Here is a 23284-nt window from a genome sequence, read left to right as displayed (position 1 = left end):
GCTTCTGCTTGAAATCAGAGCTGTTCTTTCTGCTCAGAACTAGAGCCCTCCTGCTTGTCCCTACTGGCCTGACTTGTAGCTGTATCAGTCTGCTTGACTGGAATGTCCCTTTTTCAGGGAGAAAGGGCACTATTTGGGAAGAAGAGGATGATTATAGAAGGTCAGAAAGGAACAAGAGAAAATAATGAGTGAATAGAATCAAAATTCTTTCTGTATATGTATGAAAATATCATAATAAAGTCCTTTATTATATATAATTAATATCTGCTAGTAAAAATATAAAGCTGGATAGACACTATACCTATGAAATACTGATGACAATAATCAATCCCTGGTTTATTCCTAGTTCAGTCATGTGGTAGATGGCTGTATATGTGTTTGCTGAGTAAATAAGTAGTTTGGGTTGCTAGGCATCATGATATCTCTAGGAACACACAAACACTATTGGGTAAAGAAAACAGTCATCACTAGTCAGTAAAAACAGGCTTAAGACTATTTTAAGCCTTGATGTTCAGGAATCAGAACTCAGTTAACTTTACCTGGGGAGGATAGGCCAGGTCTAGAAGGGAAGATTGGGGGACCTTCCAAGTTCTGGTCTTGGTAAATGTGGAGACTGGAAGGGCTCCTTGCATTTCTCTTGAGCTCATTGTGTTAGAGCTACCAGATTGCACAGAGGCAGGTTATCCTGGCCTCCTTCCAGTCCCATGATTAGAATCTCTGGGGTTGTTGAGCAACAAAAGTCTAAAAAGCTGACTATGTGAGCTCAGCTGTACAAGCTAGGGAGCCACTGGCCTCCTGTAAGAAGCTAGTTCACACAGGCAGGTGCAGAGCCCTGGGGAGCCCCAGGAAGACAGTGCTTATGTCTCATGATCTGTAAGAACAGTTGGCTATGTAGGAGAGAAACTAGAACAGTAGTCACAGGAACTAGAGGTCAAAGGATCCTACTTTTAGAGCAGATATGGATAAAGATTTGTGACAGTACTGTCAAAAAGCAGTTAAAATACAGGTTTTCACCTGAAGCTTAAGTTGATCCCTTGACAACTGTAAACACAATAGAATGTGTCAGAATCAGCAAACAGTGGCAATTTTTTTTAGGTCGATCCTAGGAGCAGGGCAGAGAACCAACTACTTGCTTATGCAATATCACATATATTAAATAATGTTATTTCTCAGAGTAATATACAATATTGGGAGAAATATGTTTCCTTCCACAGGGCATTTGTCTTCTCAGAATCTAATCTGTTTTTAGCCTGAAGTCTTATCAGTTCATCAGGCCTCTCATGAAAACAGTCTTGTGTGTGACCAGAACCTGTTTCAAAAGGAAGTTGGGTGCTTTAAAGTAATTTCTGAGTAGTTTGGGAAGTCATAGGGAAAACCTGAGCCCACTGTCTTCCTGGATGGGAAGAATCCCACAGTAGCATTGTGAAGAAAATGGTATCCTTGAAGCCTGTGACTCTAACCTTTTTCTGGCTTTCCCCCCTCCATATAGGCTGAGAAGTTTGGAGACTCCTTCGTCTTTGAAGGCATGTTGAGTGAGCAAGTGAAGGCACAAATCCACCAGGCAGTAAGTAAGGTTTAAACAGCCTCTGTTATTTCTCAGGGGCTCATCAGGAACTACAAGTACTCCCTTCCTCTCCATTCTTACACTGTAGATTTGCCCTGCGTCACAGGTCCATGTTCCAGAATGCCTTGTCTGGATGAAAATGTACAAGCCCGTGTACATTTTCTAGTTCCTGCTTGTGCCATGGAGTGACACTGTGCTTCCAAGTAGAATTCAATTCTGTACTTTGGATGTGTTGTACTTGCAGTCGTTTTTAGAGTGGAGAATAAATGAGTGTTGCCGACATCTGTTTTCAAAGTCTTGATCTTGGCAGGGGCTGGTGTGCAGCTAGAGTTTCATAAGTATTCATGAATTACCATGTGCAAAGTCATGTCCATGGAAGGAGTCCTTCTACTCTAAGTGTTCATAAAAATTGGAGTCTGGGAATTAATTCTTAGTGGAAGGAGTGTGCCATCATGTACAGAGAGAATACAGGGGTATGCATTCAGTCTGTTTTCTCAGACATGGAGACTGTTGGCTAGCTTCTATAAGTATTGTGAGTCAGAAAGAACCTGGGATTCCTGTGTCAGGCAGTTTAGCAGGTCTTTAAATACTTGTTTACAAATATATCTCATGAATATGTAAAAAGAGAAAGAGTGAGAATAGCTGGGAAGTTGAGAGCTCTCACAACATTAGTGGGAAAACACTGAAGAGCAGGAGACTGAGAGAGAGTGAGAACTCTCACAGCATTAGTGGGAAAACACTGAAGAGCAGGAGACTGAGAGAGTGGGCTTTTGCTGTCTGACAGCTTAAGACAGATATGGAGGGTAAAGATGACGAAACTGCGCCCTAATCTTTGTCTTTTATACAAGTTACCTTTATATAACTCATGCCTGGGATCTGCATCGATAGCTCAGTGATTGAGAGCCCTGGTTGCTCTTGGAGAGGACTCATGGTCTATTCCCATACCAACATGGAGGCTCACAAGTCTTTGACCTCAGTTCTAGTGATGCCCTCTTCTGGCCTCCACAGACATTTCATGCTTGAGGTGCACAGAGATACAGGCAGGCAAACACCTTCACACAAAATAAAATACAAATAAGTCCTGTTTGGTCTTCATACTAAAGTTTTGGAGCTAGAGTGATGACTCAGCTGTTAAGAGGACTGGCTTCTCTTCTAGAGGCTTGTGTTCAATTCCCAGCACCCTCATGGTAGTTCATACTGCTTGTAACTCCAGTTCCAGGGGATCTGATATCCTCACACCAATGGATAAATTATTAAACAAATTATTAAAAAAAAAGTGTTGGTGACAATGCAGGCAGTCCTGATGAGACCTGATAGGCTAGGGTCAGATGGAAGGGGAGGAGGACCTCCCCTATCAGTGGACTGGGGAGGGGCATGGGAGGAGATGAGGAAGGGAGGGTGGGATTGAGAAGGGATGAGGGAGGGGGCTACAGCTGGGATACAAAGGGAATAAATTATAATAAATTAAGAAAATAAAGAAAAAAATGTTTTGCTGTGTCATTTCCTGGGAATAGCAGCATCAGGCAATGGACCGCCCTGCCTCATGTTTTCTAACTAATGTAGCACAACTTGGGGTAGGGGAAAGGAAGGAATTTGAGACTTGGTCTCAAATTGTATTCTGGTGAGTCAGGCTGTTTTTCATATTTGCTCTAGTAAATGTTTAAAAGGTATGATTGAACACCTTTTGAATTACAGTTTCTCATTGCTAGTTAATATTGTCTCCTATATAATCTTATCTCCCACCTCCACTTTTTTTTTTTTTTTTTTTTTTTTTTTAAGCATTTGAGTTCAGATCAGATGTAGTGATGATGACCTAGCGAGCAGCTCGGGGTGTGGCTCCTGTTTTAAGATAAGGGGTTTGAATGAAGGAGGCCATCTGCACCTCTTCTAGTAATTTGGCTTTCAGATGCAGGCCATTGTGTCTCTTAGGAACATGTCTATTAGGCGTGAAGGCAGTTGTGGAGCATTTGCTAGGCTCCAAGGTGCCCTGAGTCATAGTGAGGTGTGTGTGTGCTCGTAGCTAGGATGAAGACAAGCACCTCTCACCTGGCTGCAGGGCTCGCCTCATGTGTAAGTGCTCATAATGGAAAAGCAAACCTTTTTAAGGTTGTTTTGAAAGGGTTGAGTGAGTAAAGTAAGTCCACCGATTTCCCATTTCCTTTGTTGGCCTAACTTATCTGTACTCAGCAGAACTTTTGTAACTTTTCATTTCTATAAGGTAGGATGTGAGATGTCCATGAGATGAAATTTACATTGACTTTAGGAGGTAGATGAGACAGTAGGCAGTCACCAGGAGTCACAGTGCCCTCCCCTTTTATGTATCTTCAGGCCTGAGGTCAAAAAAGGGCTCATTTACTTCTGCCATGTTCTTAACATTGAAAATAGTTTGTTTTCAACATAAAAAAACAGGTGTAGGAACCTTGCTGAAGCTGTAGTAGCTGATAAAAAAATGTAGTAATTGATTATTTTCAGGGTTGGATTCTGTTTATGCCAATTTACACTAGAGCTTTGAATTTTCCTAATATTGGGGGGGGGTGTTTAATAAAACACAAATACAGAAAGTCACCTGACTTAAATGTGTTACTTTATGACATCACCCTAAGGTGGAGTGCACTTGTCTCCATCACCCAGATCAGGAGTTAGAGTTGCTGCCTGCCCACCAGCCCTCTGTGTGCCGTACTTTGTTTCCAAAGTAGCCCTTGGCCTGACTTTTAAAGTGAGTTCTTCCTTGCACTTCGTTATAGTATCATCACCTAGGATGCCTTAAGTTGAATCTTGTCCAATTAAAGAACTTTTTGTTGAAGACATTACTAATATGCTTTCTATCACATCCCCCATTTGCCTCATTAATTTTGCCCTCTTAAGACCACAGAGCATTTAGCTTGTAAACTCTCTCGGCCTGAATTTTTCTGATGGACAGCTGCAGTACAGTTGACCCGTTGTCTCTGGTCTGAGTTTCCTACAGAAACTGCGCTCTAAAGTGAAACCTGTGTCATGAATATCATAGTGGTATCTTCCGCTAGCATGGTGGTTCTCAAGCTGTGGGTCTCGACTCCACAGGGCTAGCATGTCAGATACATGATTCATAACAGTAGCAAAATTACAGTTATGAAGTAGCAACGAAATAATTTTAAGGTTGGGTGTCACCACAACATGAAGAAATGTAGTGAAGGGTCACAGCATTAAGAGGGTTGAGAACCGCTGCTCTAGCAGGAAACAGCTGTTTCTTCATTCTTTTTGTCACACCAGCTGATGATTCCCTTGTGGCCGTGTCCATGAATTTATTGGGAATGTAGATGATGGGAACCCAATTGTTTTTAGTTTATTGGTGGAGATACTTTCATAAAGGGATAATTCCCTCTACTCACTGTTCTCTTAACCATTGGTACAGGTTACACAAGAATGGTAGATAAATGCTTGATTCTTTACTAGCTTTGAAAAAGTGAATTAGTGGGCTAGAGAAATGGCTCACTGGGTTAAGAACACTGGCTTGCTCTTCCAGAGGTCCCAGGTTCAATTTTCAGCACCCACACGTCTGCTAATAACTGTAACTCCAGTCCAAGAGGATCTGATACCGTCCTTTGGCCTCCCTTAAGCACTGCATGCACTTAGTATACAGACATACATGGAGGCATACTCATTAAAAAAACATAGAAAGAAGTTGATTGAATGCGTGTGTTTGTGTGTATGACTGGGATAGAACTGAGGGTCTTGTGAATGCTAGGTGAGCACTCCACCACTCTATCTATTCAAGATCATGAACTTGAAAAGGCATCCTGTGCTCAAAAATAACAAAATGTGGCCCTCAGAAAAGGTCATGACTCCAAGAAATCTATAACATGTTTATATCCATGAATATCTTATTTCATTAAATGATATGCATGGATATCTTAATAAAATAAATTACTATATTTAATAAAATTATATTTAATAAAATAAAATTATTTTATTAACATAAAGTAAGTGTTTTTATTTTATTAAAACAAGTGTTTTATTTCTTTTTATTTTACTTTACTGATTTTTTTCTTTTCTTTTTTTTTTTTTTTCTTTTTCTTTGGCCCTTTTTATTAAGACTCTATATCAGCCTATGGGGTAGTATCGCCCAGATTCAAAGTGGGTCTCCTTCCCTCAGTTGAACCTCTATGAAATACCTTCACACTCATATGGCAATAAAGTGTGATGATCACAGTCAAACTGACACCATACGTATCATTTTAACTATAAAAATCAATCTTTTAGTAAGTCTATATGTTTAATTTCAAAACGGCACAGGTTTCTCAATTTTAAAAAGCATAATTAATCTTAAGGAGATAAATTCATATATACCACAACTGACCTAAAAATCCCAACACAGAAATTATTTTACTTTACTGATTTTTTTCTTTTCAAGGTGTGTGTTTTCAGGACTGTCTTATGCAAATTAATTTTTTTAATGTCATTACCTTTCTTACTTTTTACACGATTCAATTACACATCGTGTTCAAACCTACGAATATTCAGTGTTGTAACTTTCTAGCTTCTGTTGTGCCAGTATAGGAATGAAAAGAAAGAGAAGGTACTTTGCTTTTAATTAGAAATTTTATTTTAAAGTTGGACATTAGCACACATTTGTGATCTCTGTGCTTAGGAAGTTGAAGCAGGAGCATTAGGAGATCAGTGCTAATCTTGGCTACATAGTATATTCAAAACTGTCCTTGGTTGCATAGGACCCCACCCCAAACAAACAGAAGATATCCTAGAACAAAATTTTCTTTAAGGACAGTAATATTTTCATAGGGAGTCTTAAGAAAGGATGTGTCCTTTCTGAGTTTCCTGTGGTAATATTATCTTGTTTAACCGTCATTCAGTTCACAGCTAAAAATGCAGGTGATACAACCTCCATCTCTTTGCCTAATTTCACAGTTTTAATGTGTATTCATTTGTGCAGATATGTATTTAGTCCTATATAATTTTGATGCAACTGTAGATATATGTAGCTACTATATTTAAATACGTCTAAGAATTCATGGATTTAAACGTTACGGATTTCATTCATTTGGAATCATGATCTGTTTTGAAGGCCACACTTTGCTATTTTTGAGCACAGGATGAGGCTTTTTCAAGTTCATGTAGGTCCTGTTATGTTATGCTTCAAGCAGTTGCATTGAGATGTAGTACATATTGTACAGTTCACCTTTTTAAGAGTATTATTAGGTGTTGCTTTGGTATATTTTTATAGTGGTGCAACCATCCTCACAGGCTAATTTTAAGTTGTTTTCATTGGCCCATAAAGGAACGTTGTTCTCATCTGTAAGGCATTGCTCACTCTGTTCTGAATATTTTTTTAACTGGGAGTCCTTTGTGACTTATTTGCTTTTTCTGATGGTGGTCTCTGCTCCCACCACAGTCTAGTATTAGCTTTTGCTATAAGATGCCTTGGCTTCTGTATAGTTTCTTTTTTTGTTTCTGTGATAGAAAGACCAAACAAAAAGCAACATAGGGGAGAAAGATTTTATTCTGTCTTAAAGTTTCAGAGGGAAGAGTCCATTATGGCTACAGGAGCAGGAAGCTGGCTGATTGCACTGCATCTGCACTCAGGAAGCAGAGAAAGTGGGGCCAGGCTAAAAACCTCAAAGCCTGCCTGGAGATGCACTTCCTCTTAGCAAGCCTCCACCTTCTAAAGGCTCAGTAACCTCCCAAACAGTGCGTCCAGCTGGGGGCCAGGTGTTTAAACAAATGAGGCTCGGATAATGTTCTCCTCTTAAATCACAGCTGCATCTCCGGAGGGGAGTATTGCTGGGTTTTCCCTTGCTGTGTCAGTGCCTCTGCCTCACTGGGCAGAGCTTAGATAAGATATGTCACAGTTTCATGTTGATACTTCCATTTCTGGATTTTCAACTTCGCCTGATCTGAGTTACATTCTTTCCTTTATTTCTACACCAAGAATTTCACCTCTCAGAACAGGGGCAGAGGTGAGTAGCCTACAGCCACTCGGACGTCATCCAAGATAACATACGTCTGTGCCAGCGTCACAATTGAAGTTACTGAGAACAGGTTAGAGAAAACCCAGATTCTCGCTCCTGATTTCTTCTTCTCCCCCAGCTCTAAAACAATCAGCTTGCTTTATTTTTATTGTTGAAGCATGGGGTCCACTGCACAGAGTGCATTCTACTTTTTAACTCCTTACACTGAGTTCTAAAAGTGAGTTTGAGACTCAGTGTGTACTAGGTTCTTCAGGAAGTGGCTGTGGGAACAGGACTCCTTCATTTCTGCTTGGTGACAGCAGCTTGATAACTCACTTTTTAACTTCCAGGTCTGTTTTGCTGGAGAGGAAATAACTCACATTTGTTTTTCTTGAGTTTCTTATGTGCTTTATTTTGTTTTCTTTTGAAATAAAGTCTTGCTGTTGAAAAGTCCGATAAGTTTTTATTTCCTTGAAAGTTACTTATTATTTTTGACTGAGCACTCAAGTGTTTTTTCCTTTAGTATGTGGTGTTTGTACTGGCAGTATGTCTTGGCATTGCTCATTGTTGGTCATGTTCTCACATACAGCTTTGCTTTTTCAATCTGTATTTTCAGCATTATGGTTCAATTTTTTTTTTTTTTTTTTTTTTTTTTTTTTTTTAGTTTATACTGTGTTTTTCTGTGCCTTTACTGCCCCCTCCCTTTTGGAGCCTTTAGTTTGTAAGCTTTTGGAGAATGGAGGTCAACCCTAGAGTCTTAGGCATGATAAACAAGCAGTGTACCATTGAGGTATATCTTCTGGCCATGTTTATTACTTATTTTTTGAAATGCCCTCTTCTTTCTTTTTAAGTTAAAATTTTTATTCATTTTGTTTCTTGGGTCTCTGAAGTAATATATGTGAAGTGACTTTTTGTTAACTTTCTAGTTCCATATTGCATGCCTTTATGTGTGTTTATGAATTATGACTTAGTTTTTTGCCTATAATTATATGAATATTATTTACCTCATTTTGGAACAGCATGTTAAGAGAGAGAAAGAAAGAGAGAGAGAAAGGACTGTTATTTTCCTATGTTTAGAAGCGGATTATTAGAAGATTAATCCAAAAATGGTAGTGTGGAGAAGCGGTAGACTTTAAATAGACCATTAAGATATACTTTAACCTTTAATATTAGGAGGTAATTAGGTCACTGGATATGCTGCCTACCAAAGGGATTGCTGCTCTTGTAAGACTTGTTATAAAAGGGCAATCCTGGACTGCTGGAGAGGGCCCATTCAGTAAAATACTTGCCTATGAGCACAAAGACCTGAGTTCAGTCCCCAGACCCCACGTGAATAGCTGGCTTCAGTAATACATGACTAATCCTGGAAGCAGGGAAACAGGCAGAAAGATCCTTGGTGCTTGCTGGCCAGCCAGTTTAGCTGAATTGGTAGGTCCCAAGCCAGTGAGAACCTCTGTGTGAAAAAAGATGTTTAGCAAGTGGGGAAGACTGCCTGACCTTTGGCTTCTATAGATACATGCATGAATGGAATCATTAGCTATGGATACATGCTCTTTTTTTGGTTTTGTTTTATCAGTGATCATAAGGAGTGAGCTTTCTCCATGGTAGACATTAAACTACACTCCAAATCCAAACTAGTTTTCTTTAAACATTACCCAGTGTCCAGTATTTTGTTTTAACAGTGGAAAAAGGAGGCCTACATATTCCAGGCTGCGTTTATTTTTGTCCTCTTTCTTTATCTCTTTTTTCCTTATAGTAACTTTGGATTGCATTTGAACCTGAATCATTTCTGTTGTTCATTATCAACTTTTTTTTTTTTTTTAAGTTTTAGAAGGAGTTATGGTCTAGAATAGCGTTGTAACTTTTCTCACATCCTTCTTACCCTCTCATTACTCTGTTTTGGTGAGGTGATTTTGCCCTGTAGGATTTTTGTTTGGTTTGAGATTCTGTGCTAGAAGGGAATCATGGTGGTTCAGTGTCAAGGGTCCAGCACTTCCATACTCTTACTGTGGGTTTTGCACACTCACAGGTTACTGTAGCAGACACGCATCCTTCCTGTTTTAGCTGATTTTCCCAAATTGTTCCTCTGCACTTTCCAGAAATACCTGTCAATTATTTGAGGAATTTCCCACACTTTTTGATCCTGGAAAGCCTAGGTGAGAAAAAATTTCAGTGGACCCTTGCAGCTGAGGAGAAAGTGGTCTTAAGACCAACTCAGGCAGAGCACTCAGCAGAGGGGCTGCTGTGCCCACCTGCTCTGACTGCCCACCTTCATCCCTGTGGTCAGATCTCAGCTGGGCTTCCTTTGGGAGGTCCATCTGAACACCATCCTGTCTCCCCACATCCCGGGCTGATGTGCTTCCTGTCTGGAGTTCCTAGGGATTCTTGTGCCCATCTTCTGTGCTGCTCATCTCATCAGAATTGTGCAGTTATTTCATGAATGTTTCCCTTTACTAGATTTCATTCTATAAGGTGGATTGAGTGTGTTTGGGTTTATTTGTTTGTTTGTTTTGTTTTTTTGAGACGGTTTCTCTGTGTAGCCCTGACTCTTCTGGAACTCACTCTATGGGCCAGGATAGCTTCCAACTCAGAGAGGTTCCTGGCTCTGTCTTTAGAGTGCTGGGATTAAAGGCATGCACCACCATGCCTGGCTTTGCATTGTGTTATTTCCTACTGTGTCCCTAGTACAGTGACTGTCGCTTAATAGGTAGTTAATATGTATCTGGCAGAATGAAAGCTTATCATTTGGGCATTGTGTTGGAGCACTTAAGTTTTGAAAAAGCAGGGCTCAGACCTGATATGACCTGTTTATCTCCCAGGCTGCAAAGTCAGCTCTTCCTTGATGAGAGACGCTGACCTGCTCATCAGGGCTGAGCTGGGTTCAGAGCAGCAGAGTTATTTGGAAAGGGCAATCCAGGGTTGGATGAGGGATAAGATAGCATGCTTCTGTTGTTTGTGCTTTTACTGAAAAGAAAGTTGTTTGCTTGACTTAGGAGCGTGGCATGGGCTCAAGAAGAAAACTGTGATAGCTTTGGAAGGGGAGAACTCAATATAATAGGATAGCAGGGCACGGTGGCTTTCTTCCAACCTGTTCCAAGGCACCTGCTCACGATAAGGGTACGTGAGGTGAGGTGGGGCCACACAGGACCCTCTTAAGATACACTTCCATTTATTTTCAGGACAAAGGTCTTTAAAAGTTCAACTTAAATCAAGGAAAAGAATGAGTGTCACCTCCCTTCCCTCAACTGAATATTGGGCTTTATTTATATCATCAACTTCCTTATGGAAACAAGGTATTTTACAGAATAAAACCTCATGCCCAGGGATACTTTAAGAGATCCCTATGTGATGGGCAGTGGTGTTGAACACCTTTAATTTCAGCGCTCAAAAGGCAGAGGCAGGCAGATCTCTGTGTGTTTGAGGCCAGGTTGGTCTACAGAGCAAGTTCCAGGATAGCCAGGGCTATACAGAGAAACCCTGTCTTGAAAAACAAACACACAAACAAACAAAAAAACCACATGTGCAAACAAGAATTTACAATGGGCTCTTGTACACCTATAACCCCAGCATTCAGGAGGCAGAGGAAAGATCATGAGTTCAAGGCCAGCCTGAGATATATACATATATATGTATATATAGGAGCTATAGCTCAGTGGTGGTGTACATATGTCCCAGGATTTGATCTCAGCACTATGAAAGAGCAAAAGCAACAACAAGAGTGAGACAAAACATTTCAATGGACAGAATTTTCAAAATATCCTCTAAGCAGTCTTTTCTATATATACTTATTTTCCAGGGTTGATGTTTGAAGCCAGAGTTGTACACACACCATACAAGTACTCTGCCATAGAGCTGCCCTAACAACCCCATGTGGAATTAATTTCTGTGATGTAGTCATAGTTACTTTTCTATTGCTGTGGTAAGAGACTATGACTCGTGCTACTGCAGAAGAAAGAGTTTCTTGGGGCTTATAGTTACAGAGAGTGAGTTCATGAGCAGCAGGCAGGCAGGGTTCTGGAGCAGTAGCTGGGCACTTACATTATTTACAAGTAGGAGGCAGAGAGCTATGTATGGCCTTGGCTTTTATAACCTCAAAGCCCACCCCACAATAGCATACCTCTTCTAACCAGGCTACACTTTCTAATCTTTTCTGAATAGTTCCACATACTTGGTACCAAACTTTCAAATATATGCACCCATGAGGTCATTCTCATTTAAACCACTATATATGGGCATACATTAAGTGGTTCAATCTACTTACTAGATGTGCATGTGATAAAGGATTTTGCTGAGTACTATTATGTTGTTTAAAGATGGGACATACTGTCATCTGTTTGCACCCCCTGTCAAAGTTAAAGTTTTTTTAACACTATCTCTGAATACAATTTTATTTAAAAACTGACAGAATATACAATGAATTCAGAGGGAAAGTTAAAGAGTTATCTTTTTGCAAATTTTAATGGATAGAATATACTTCAGCAACTTTAATGAATCATGTTGGCCTACCAGATAAAAACATTACTACATTAATTGTCAGTGAATGTGATGGCAGCATCTAGAACACAAATCAACACTAATATATTTCAAATCAGGATGACCAGAGACTGCCTGCCACTTGGATCATGCAATAGGAAGCCTAGAAATTATTTTACATATTTATCTCTCTCCCTAATAACCAGACCTGATTATAGTATAGCCTTAGGGACAAAAGTCTGTTTTGCAGAATCAAGAGCACAGTAACATAAAAAAATTTGCTAGCCTAAGAATGCGAAATCATCAGCAGGATAGGTGCCTGTTTTATCACACACACACACACACACACACACACACACACACACACACACACACACAGAGAGAGACAGAGACAGAGACAGAGACAGAAGAAAAGAAATGTGAGGCCTTTTAATAAAGGAAAGTTTAAAACATAGCAACAAAGTAACCAAAAGTAACAGATTCATCATCTTGCATTCAGAGGAAAAACAACATACTAATATATTTACCAGTGTGGTAACAAATTTGTTTCAAAATGTCAGTAGTTGGATAAAATCGCATTAACAATATGTTGGGTTTATCAAGGTATTGTTAAAGTTTTTTTTATTTGATGCTTAAGAAAATAGCCAAATCAGTACCATTCCCTATGTCTGTCTACATCTCAACTGATCAATTAAACCTTGATCAGTTTAACCTTGATCAGAAAACCAAGTTTCAGCTTTCATTGGACACATGTATTCCTTGAGCTGTTCTTACAGGTTGCCTATCATGTCCAACCCTGCACAGGTTTCCATTCTTGCTGTGAAGATCTGAAAGGTTATGTATGCTAACTGTCAGTACAATGTTCCAGAATGGGGAATTTCACCAATCACTGAAGCAAAAGTTTTTAGTTTCACAGTACATTTCATAAGTATTTTGTGTCTTGTTTGAAAAGGCAAGCATTGTTCTGTGTGTGCAGCCTGTTAAGTCCATCAAGGTACCTCATGTAGACTTAATCAGAAGCCTTCCATCTGACTTGCTTACCTTCCTATTCTGATGATGATTTTGTTTGCACCCATTTTGAGAGTGTTGTTCCATTGTTCTGATGTTCAGCATTTGTACAGGTTGCTGAAGCTAGAGAGATTTTAGTCACTGTGATCTCTGTTCCATTTGGTTCTTCCAGTTGTTAGATTCTCCTTCTGTTTCATTTATACTTTGTGAGTTTGAAGGGGTCTGCAATTTCTCATTGTTCACTGGTGGCAGTTGAAAAATTTTCCTTGTCTGTTTTTGCATATAGCTGTCATGTTGATACTGCAGTCCAAGAAACCTCTGACTTTTTAATCTGCTCATCTAAATGCATTTAGTTTTGTGAGAGAGCAGTTGTAAAATTGTGAACTTGACATCTCTAGACTTGAATATGCATAATTACACAGTATTCTCTATTCTGTGTAGATTTTGTTCTGGGCTGTGTATGTATAAGAAGTGTAACTTAGCAAGAATAAGTTTAATTTAATAAGAATAATTTCTTATTAAATAAATATTTAAATTCTTATTAAAGAAATAAGAATAATTTCTCAAGGACGCATGAGACTCACATTGAGAGACCAAAAGATAAATTAGCATCTATTATTAAGACCTGAAGTAGGTAGGTGGCCCTGAGGGGAAGGACCACCTTACTGCATTCTTTCCCCACGCACTAGAGAGAAAATTGCTAGGAAACTGGACCATCCCCCTAGGGAGGGCCACCAGGTCATTAATGGTCTGGGAACCTTCCTATAGCCAATCGATTAAAAATGTAGCATTTTAACCAATAGATGATTGCCAGGCAGGAATCGCACCTGCCTTGGGCATGCTAGGACGGACCAGAATCTTTAATCACCCAACTAACCTGGGCACGGGTGCTTGGCTCCGACCGCTTCGGCGGTGGGGGGTGTGGGCCCAAGCTGCAGCTTGTAATTTACAATAAAAAGAACCTCATGTATTTACAGTGAGTCTGTTTATTCCTGGTCTTTTGGGGTTCGTGAACTGGGCAGAACAGTTCGGTTTATATTGCCATTGGTCATTGGCAGGCTGGTACAGCTGTTTCGACTTAAACACAAGGCAGTTGCTATGGAAATAGCTGAATAGAAGTAGGTCATGTTTAAAGTCTTTTCCCTTAATTATAACAGTGCTATAACTTCAACTTCAGGTTGTCTTGATTGAACAGCAAATATGTAGGTGGACAACTGCATCCAACAAACTTCCTTGTTTTAGGATGATGTGGTTTTTATGTTTTCACGCCAGACTGTCCACATTGCAGCTTCTACTCAGTAAACAAAATGCCCAGGAAAGACCAGGTGTCATTCTGGGTAGCTCCTTAAGTGTGTTTGTTCGTAAGAGTTGTTTTATTTCATTAAAGTTCCTAAATATGGTAGAATAGCATTTATTTTCAAGACAGAGCCAGAAGTCCAAGGACAAGTTTTTAGAAACCCTGATATTTGGGACTAGAGAGGTGGCACAGTCATTAAGAGTATTGGTTTGTCTTCCAGAGGACCCAGGTTTGATTCCCAGGACTCATGTTCGATTCCTAGCACCCACATGTAAACTTACAACTATCTGTAACAGTCTCAGAGATCTGATGCCCTCTTCTGGCTTTCACAGGCACCAGACATACATGCATATAGGCAGGCAAAATACATACAGGCAAAATACTCATAAACATTTAAAAAACAAAACAAAACAAACAAAAAACCTTAAAACTACAACTGACATTCTCAAGAAGGTATCAAGTTACATTGGATGGAATGTGCCATGAATTTAGTCAGAAAATATCTTGACTGTATCCAGAGCAAGTTGGCCAGGATGAACAAGGCGGTATGTGATCTTATCACAATTATTATGGGTGACTTTAGTTTCTTGTGTCATTTGTGGAGTTAGACTCTATCACAATGGTGACCACGGTCAGTCTCACAGAATGGCATGTCATTAGTGTCCCTATGTGGGCTGAGGCTCTGTCTAGTGTGGACAGTCACCTCCTGCTTGTCTCCTCCATAGTGCATCTTGCTACAAAGGAACAGGCTGACTTACATGTAGATGGCTCTCTACATCACAGGCAAACCTGTGATGAAAGAATGTCATTACATATTCTTCTCCAGAATACTTTCCTATGGCACTTGCTGTTCCTATACTTTATAACCCTTTGGGACTTCTCCCAGCCTGTCAGTATTCTGGAAGGGTGATTTGATGGTGGATGAGGCACTTTCCGATTGTAGTCCTGTCTCTCCTTTCCTCCAGGTCCCACCTGCCTAATAATTTTTTTTAGGGGGTTGGTTTGAGACAGGAGTTCTCTATGTAGCCTTGACTATCCTTAACTCACTCTGTAGACTAGGCTGGCTTCGAACTCACAAAGATCCACCTGCCTCTGCCTTCCAAGTGCTGGGATTAAAGGCAGCTGGCACCACCACCCAGCTGCTGTATGGAAGCTTTAAGTCAAATTTGTAACATTCAATAACAGGAAAAAATTACAGTAAGACTAGTCACTAACACTTCAGAATACTGACAGGGAACACAGAATTTTAATCTCCATTTCACAGATGAGTAAACTGGGCCCGGAAGAAGATAGAGAGCTGAGATCATATGTCTTGTAGCACGTCAAATGTTCTGTTGCTGTGCCAGTGGGAATATGTAGTAACATTTAAAATGACTAATGGTTTTCCTTAGAGTGGAAGATTTGCTCTTTGGAGGAACATGTGGCAATGTCTAGATTGTGTGTGTGTGTGTGTGTGTGTGTGTGTGTGTGTGTCACTTAGATATAACTAAGCACAACAGAATTGTATGGCGTAGAGAATAACCAGAAGGCTGCGTCTGAGAAAGCCCATTTTATGATATATACTCATTTTAAAAAAGTGTACGACTCTCTCAGTTCTTCACCCTTATTAAGTGTATGTATATTCTCTGGGAATGTTTTTATTACTTCTAGCTATACTAACATACATTCTTATGTAAATATCCTATGAAAACAAAACCAGACCTACAATCTGTAGGTTACTTTCATAACAATAATACATGATATATTTCCACGTTAAAGTAAGTTTTGATGACTAGGTGTAGGACAGCTGGGTAAATTTTAAGTTTCTTTAGAAGCGGTGTTGTTCTCTGTGGTCTGCACATATCTTTGCACTTCCTGCATGTGTTCTATATAGTCTGCATCTATCTTTGTTTTGGACTAAACAGCAGTCTGTGGTCTTTGCTCACACTGGCCCTTCCTTGTGCCCTGTGAGATGGGTTCTTTTGTTTTTCTGTGGATCTCAATGAGATGGATCCTTGTGTAGCTCCAGGATCTTAAAACTTGTCAACCAGTGGTTTGTCCTGGGTGGTAAGCTAGAGTAATGTGAAACTGCAGAATAGGAAAAAAGTGAAAGGCAGAGAAAGAGTGGAAAGGGAAGCCCGGAGCCGTGGCACTGAGGTATGTGAGGAGGTATATCAATGCACGTTTACATTTTGGAGGCATGTTAGAAAGAAAATGAGGTGGCTTGGTTTACACTTCTACCTCATTTTGCAATGAAAGAATTAATTGTTTATATAAAATAAATAATTAAAAACTTTCATGATTCCATTCTAAACAGTATTGTGATAATTCCTGGTGATGGTTGTAGCCCAGCGCCTCCACCAGCCTGTGGCGTTTTCTTCGCATTAGGGACCTCCACCTGGTAAAGCCAGATCCTCGATTGCCCTGTGGAAAAGAATATGAGGATGAGCCAGAGTAAAGTGGAGTTACTGAGCGCTCCTTAAGCATTTAGACAGTAAGTCACCCGGGATCAGGACAGTACATAACCCAAAGACGTGGGTGCAGGGCGTTGAGCAGTCGTGCTTGACTTCCACATTGGGTGTGTATGATCCCCTGGCTTCCTAAGTTACATTCCACCACAGAAGTAATGTATAACAAAGCTTAAAGATTAAGCAAAACTTAAAATTTAAGCAAGAACATATGAACTAGTTTACTCATTTTTCTTAAAGACTTTTCTTTTAAAAACGTAAGGTAGTTTTTTCAGGTTTACAGCCTAGATATAGGGATGAGAGAGGTGTGCTAATATGGTAAAACTAAAGGTTACAATTTTTCTGACCCCACATAAGCAGAGTTCATTTGTAGCTTTTAGCATCTTTGTTTGCCATATCTTTAGAACCTACATTGCCACTAGAGGCAGTTTTGGTAATTTTTGTTTGTTTGTTTGTTTTCTGTTTTTGACTCATCAAGAAAGGCAAAGAAGATTCCAAGGCAAAGAGGACTTCTTCTCTTTCTCACATCTGTTTAATTTTTCCTGTTGCTGTATCCTGCCTCACTGGAACTTGATATCCTTTCCAGGAATTAGTCTCAGTCTTAGCACTTAGTAGAGTCTCAGCAAGTACCTATAGGCAGTTGAATTCAAGGAAAAGCTGGGGATAACAAGAGCACTGACTGGCCACTGCTGCAGCAGCCCTTGAGTCTTCTACGAAGAACCCAGCTCCATGAATGTTCTCTTTGGAAGAAGGTTGGGGAGATAGAGGTCCTTCCTCCTAACATTGCATTTGTTGTTTCTTCTACAGTTGGGCATATGTGCAACTTGCAGCCTTTTACAACGTACAGTGAGCAGAAATGGACAGCACCCAAAGCTGCAAAGCTCTTTGAAGAGTATTCAGATTACTGTTTATTACAACTACAAAATAGAAATGCTCAAATTCCTGTTAGTAGCAGAATGGATATAAACAGATTGTGTATTCATTTTCATTGCTAAAGGTGAAAGAAATATTTCAAAATACAAAATGGCATGAGAATAAAAACAAAAGTGTTCCGGTGTCCACCAGATTTGATATGTTTTTGTTTGTTTGTTTGTTTTTAATTTAAGAGCTAGAATCTTCCATTAGTAGTGCTTTGTGCTGGGAGTGGAATTGGGCAGGTTGAGTCATGTGATTATTTTCCTGAAATTCAGGAGTGGGATGACCTGAGCTTTCTGTTCACATCTTCTCCTGACACCAAGTGAATTACACATCATTGGCACCATACAGAACAAACCCAGATTAGCTGCAGATGAAACAGAAGGAGGCCATGCCTCAACTCCTGAGTGCTGGGAAATCAAATGCCTTGCAGTTGTGTTAAAGGACAAATCGTTTTCTGTTGAAGTGTTTAAAGCAAATGTCTTTTCCCATCAGGTTGTTGTGGAGATACCTTAAATGTTTTGATTGTGTTAATGTGGAAATAAAATGGACACAAGTAGTCTTGGTATTCACAGTGCCAGCTGTCACCGTTAGCAGGGACACAGCCCCTGTCACATTCCAACCCACCAGCTCACGGGGATGCAGTTGTGCTGAGAATAGGATTGTCATGGGGCCAGACTTGAGTTTGCTCTAGTTTATGCTAGAAGAATCATTCCCAAGCTTCTGTTCTTCACTGTTAGCAGTGCTGATTGATTTTTGTGGCTTTCCTTGTGGCTGTTGGTCATAGGGCCATGCCCAGTGAGACTGGTTCCCTTTCCCTACCGCCTGCTCAGTTATTACCCTAAGTTGCTTACATCCTTTATGCTATAATTCTTCACTGTCGTTGATGTTGCTGACTCCATCTGCAAATGAGCAAGCAGGCCTGGAGAGGTTAACACTGTGAACAGCAGAGCCACAATTCAAATCTAATTTTGACTGACATCGAAGCTTTAGATCCTAACCAGTCACTCAGTGGGGATCCCTCCTTGCTCCCATTACTCTGGTGAACATGATTAACGGAACCCTAAAAACGTTTGCTAAGGTTCTAGTAACCATTTTTTCAGTACTTTGCAACCTTATCTGGTTTGGCCTTCTGATTTCTGAGTTAGCTGAGTCTAGATCTCAGTCCCGTTTCACAGAAGAAGGCTGTAAAACATCATGAACTTATCCAGCTAATGTTGGGTGTAGATTGAACCATGAGCTTTTATAAAACATAGTTCATTTTTTCCCTATGTTCCACTTGATTTCTGGCCACTTTGGATAACCTTCAACATCATGTTTAATGTGAAAATGAACTTTTTCCTTATCTTTTAAGATGGAGACATACCACTCTTCCGGTCTCCCACTTGTCCCAGACTATAGAGGATCAATGAGTAGGGGAGCCTTAGAAAATCCCTGAGCTATGCAGCACTTTCACACACATGCATCTCTTAGTCACTTGTGCCTATGGTATGAATTAATAGTTTCTTGCTTAAAGATGTATGTATGTGTAAGTCTGTGGTCCTGATATTCTGTAAAGGTGTATGCTTCTGGACCTAAATATATCTCATGAACTTAATTGAGATTTTTACTTATTTTTTGGCTGTGTGTATGAGTCCAGTGTTTTTCTGGAGTCACGGTAGCTGACAGGAACCTGTTCTTGGTTGCTTTGAGGTTGCAGCTGCTCCATGGTGGTTACCTGTCAAGGGCGCTAACTGGAGACACCCGGAGGGCCCGGACTCCACCATTCTGCACAGGTGAGTCCAGTCATGCCCAGTCCATGTGGTCCATTCCAATGAACATTTCTGTGCTCTTGCAGAACTCATCACCTCTCTGCATATGTAAAATGAATGGCAAGAGTAACCAGCCACTCTTGGGAAGGGAAGTGGATGGTGGGAAATATGTGAAGACCTAGTCAGTGTCTAGTCACAGTAGGCTTTGACTAAATGGCCTCTTTCCAGCTTCATTTGACTATCAGAGTCCTTCCTCACAGATTTCCCTCCCTTGGACAGGTCCTCACAAATCTCATGACATGTTTACTCTTAACAGTCTATCCATGAGTGAGTTTCTAAGTAGAAAAAGAATGCCTGTCTAATGGATAAGTAATTGTGTCCTGCCAGGTGTCTTTGGGTATAGGATCCATGAGCATTTTAGTCCTGGACTGACATACTTAGAAACCACAATCTGACTTAAAAAAAAAAAAAAAAAAAAACCAGAGTGGCAAGTCGGTCAGCTGGTCTCCAGGGTGGCAAGGAGGTAATTATCTTAAGCAAAAATAGAGACACATATTAAACCCTGGAGACAAAGAGGGGTTTCAATTATGATTCAGCTTCCCAATAGCCCAGAAACTGCTCTCCTAATCCCATTCTTCAGACAGCATTTTAGGTCTTTGTTTTCAAACACATTCCAGGTTTTTGCACTTATGGTCAGGGAGCAGGGGTTACATGAAGTACAGCTCGAGAGATACAGCCCCTTGATAGATACCAAACTTTTCAAGGTCTGAGCTGGCATCTTCTTTGCTAGAAATAAACCTTGAGGTAGAAAGCTGTAGGACTTTGGAGAACCTGGAGAAAACTGGGCCTCTTAGCTCCCAAATTGTATCTTCTTTCCAAGATTCAAAGGTGATTGTAAAACTAGTAGAAGAAGAAAAACTTAAAGGAGACTGCATTTTCTGTTTGCGGTGCTAAGAATCGAACCCAGGGCCTTGTGTTCTACTGCTGGGCTGCACCTCCACACTGGACTGGACTTTTAAATGTATTCAGTAGGTGCTGCGCTACTCATGAACATTTACCGAGAAAATTAATGAATGTCCTATAGGAAGTCAGAGATGCGTAAGGAATGGAGTGAGTCAGTCTATTTTGCTTACAAAAAAAATGTAAATGGTGATTTCAGTTCCATTGATTTCCTCTGTCCTCAGGAAAGGCTGAGTTGGTATCTGCTAGAGTGAGGCAAATGGTACCAGGTGGTCCTTAGTAGGGTAGCAGAAAGATGCAAAGTTTAAGGCCAGTGTCTGGAAACAGGCTGAATGTTTGGCATGTAGAATGTCTGTTAGGGACCCACACTTGTGTAAGGGAGTAGATGCCAAAACTGCAGTGTAGGCCCAACAAAGTTCTGGCTCACTTCACATGGAGCTCTGAGGAATGTACAGACTGTAAGCTGAGCCTCTGTGGGCCTTATGTCCTGCTGTGATAGTCACTGGAGGCTCTAAGATGCCCCCAACTGTTCCACAAAATGTGGAGGGAGGCAGAAGCATCTGCTGATGACCCTCTTAGCACTGAACCAGCGGAGACAGATCCCCTGTGTCTGCCATATCCGTGGGCTCTATGAGCATCTAAGGCTTCACAGGGAAGAAATGCTTGGGTGCAGTTCCGGGAGGAGCTGTTAACCCATGTGGTCACCTAAGACTCCAGAAGCCCCCACTGGAGAGGACAGTTGTGTCACAGCTAGGCTTTCAAATCATGACCAGACAGAGTGTTTCAGTGGTCACTTTCAGGCCAGTGTCACTTACAACTGTGCTTGCTTCTCTCGAGGCCAAACCACCCGGTTCTGCATGTCTCCTGGAATGATGCTGTTGCCTACTGCACATGGGCAGGAAAGAGGCTTCCCACAGAGGCAGAGTGGGAGTACAGCTGTAGAGGAGGCCTGCAGAACAGGTACTCACACCAGAAGCCTTTGTGCTGTCCACCGATGGGTTGACATTCCCTTCCACCCCTGCTTCCTCCCCTTCCCCCCTCCCCCCCTCTTTTTTTTTTTTTCTCTCTTCAGCTCTCTGGAACTTGCTGTGGTCAGAAAGTTAATTAATAACAGTTCTTGTTCTTGTTGGATTTCCTTCTTCCTTTGAGGTAGTTTGGTGACAGTGGGGGGGGGGGGTGAGGCAACTCTTTAAAAGCCAGGTGTGGAGCCAAATGCTCTCTCTGCCGCCTTCCCAGAGCAAGTGCTAGCCATGCACCCCCTTGTGTGTACCCCTCCTCAGGGCTGCTCAGCAGGCTGCCCTGCTTTCAGCATTTTCTTATTTTAGCCATCTTCTTAAGCCATGGTATTCTCTGCTTCAACAGCCATAAGACAGAAAACTCATGTTTGGGTCACATCTTCTAGGAAAAGCTCCTTAAAATAGACAAGCCTTAAAAAAAAATAGTGTGGTGTGCTGTGCCTGATCATGCTACCATATAAGTCCAGAATGATGCCTCGTTTCTCAGATTTCTAGAAGGCTTCTTTCAGTCACGTCATTTGTTTCAGGCTCCTCAGTGGTGAGGAGAGACAGAAGTTGTACATTTGACATGAGTTGTTATAAGGAAAAATTTAAAAATCCCAATTAAATGTTATATTTACGAGTGTATCTTTTAAAGAAAAAATTCATCCAGAACAAATCAGCATTGTTTGTTCTCTCCCATTACACCCTTGCTCTTGGCTGCAGTCCAGAAGCCTGTCACCATGCTGATGCCCGTGTCTCTCCTGACAGGCTTTTCCCCTGGGGCAACAAACTGCAGCCCAAAGGCCAGCATTATGCCAACATTTGGCAGGGCGAGTTTCCTGTGACCAACACTGGGGAGGATGGCTTCCAAGGAACTGCACCCGTGAGTAGCCAGGCTTTGAGAGAAGGGCAGTGTCCCTGGGAGCTGAGCAACTGCAGAAATGGGGTGAAAGAACCGGATCTAGCATCACATTCTTGAGATACCAGCAGTCGGAAGGTTAAGGCTGGATCTGAAGTTCAAGTTGGTCAAATAGTGAGTTCTAGGCTAGCTTGAGTTGCATGAGAGCCCATCTTTTTTTTCTTTTTTCTTTTTTGAGACAGGGTTTCTTCATGTAGCCTTAGCTGTCCTGGACTTACTTTGTAGCCCAGGCTGGCCTAGAGCTCACAGAGATCCGCCTGCTTTTGCCTCTTTAAGTGCTGGGATTAAAGGTGTGTGCCACCACGCCCCGCTGTTAAAACCCCATTTTAAGAACTCAAAATCAGGGATGAGAGAAATTCTTCAGTGGGTAGACTTACTGGGTACAGCAAGTGTGCTGACCCAAGTCACCTGTAGAACCCTTATATTGGGAGGAGAGAGCAGACTCTTATAAGTTGCTTCCTTGTCTCTACACACACTGTGGCAAGAGCATGCCCAAATATGTGAGCACACACATACATACACAAACACATACACACAATCTTAAAAATCAAAGCAAAACCCACAAACCAGCTACCCCCCCCCAAAAAAAAAAAAAAAAACAAAACCAAACCTGACAGGACAAAAGGCATCACTTATTCTCTGAATGACACTTTTCTCCCTACATTATCCACCCTCAGGAATGGCAAATGCTAGAAATCATCAGATATATTTATTAAGATGCATTTTCCTTTCTGACTATATAATATATACTATAGATGATTTAGAAAAAGACTACCAGGATGGAGGAGAAATCTAAACTGACCTGGAATTCTGCTTCCCAGGTTAATCTCTATAGCATTCTAGTCCCCGACCTGCTCATCCTAGGGATTAATGGTGATGGTGGCACTGGCTTTGCAGTGTTAGGAATGTGTTAGGAATAGTACTCCATCATATGCCTAGATCTTCCAATTAGTAATGTCCATTTATCTCTTTAAGGTGGGTACTGGTATCCCTGTGACATTCTGAGGCAC

General features: G+C 40.9%; 1 protein-coding gene across 1 annotated transcript in view; it reads left to right on the top strand.

Moving 5' to 3' along the window:
- The window catches only part of Sumf1 (sulfatase modifying factor 1), a 75884-nt gene that overhangs the window by 9414 nt on the left and 43186 nt on the right, over positions 1–23284 (top strand). Inside the window, exons 3-6 of the mRNA XM_021643244.2 lie at positions 1490–1564; positions 19339–19421; positions 21195–21317; positions 22124–22238. Of these exons, the coding sequence (XP_021498919.1) occupies positions 1490–1564; positions 19339–19421; positions 21195–21317; positions 22124–22238 (396 nt within the window). The remainder of the gene's footprint in view (positions 1–1489; positions 1565–19338; positions 19422–21194; positions 21318–22123; positions 22239–23284) is intronic.

This window comes from Meriones unguiculatus, chromosome 5, assembly GCF_030254825.1.
Source record: "Meriones unguiculatus strain TT.TT164.6M chromosome 5, Bangor_MerUng_6.1, whole genome shotgun sequence".
NCBI lineage: Eukaryota > Metazoa > Chordata > Mammalia > Rodentia > Muridae > Meriones > Meriones unguiculatus.
The sequence above is the reverse complement of the archived record's forward strand: the minus strand, read 5'-3'. Positions and strand labels throughout refer to the sequence as shown.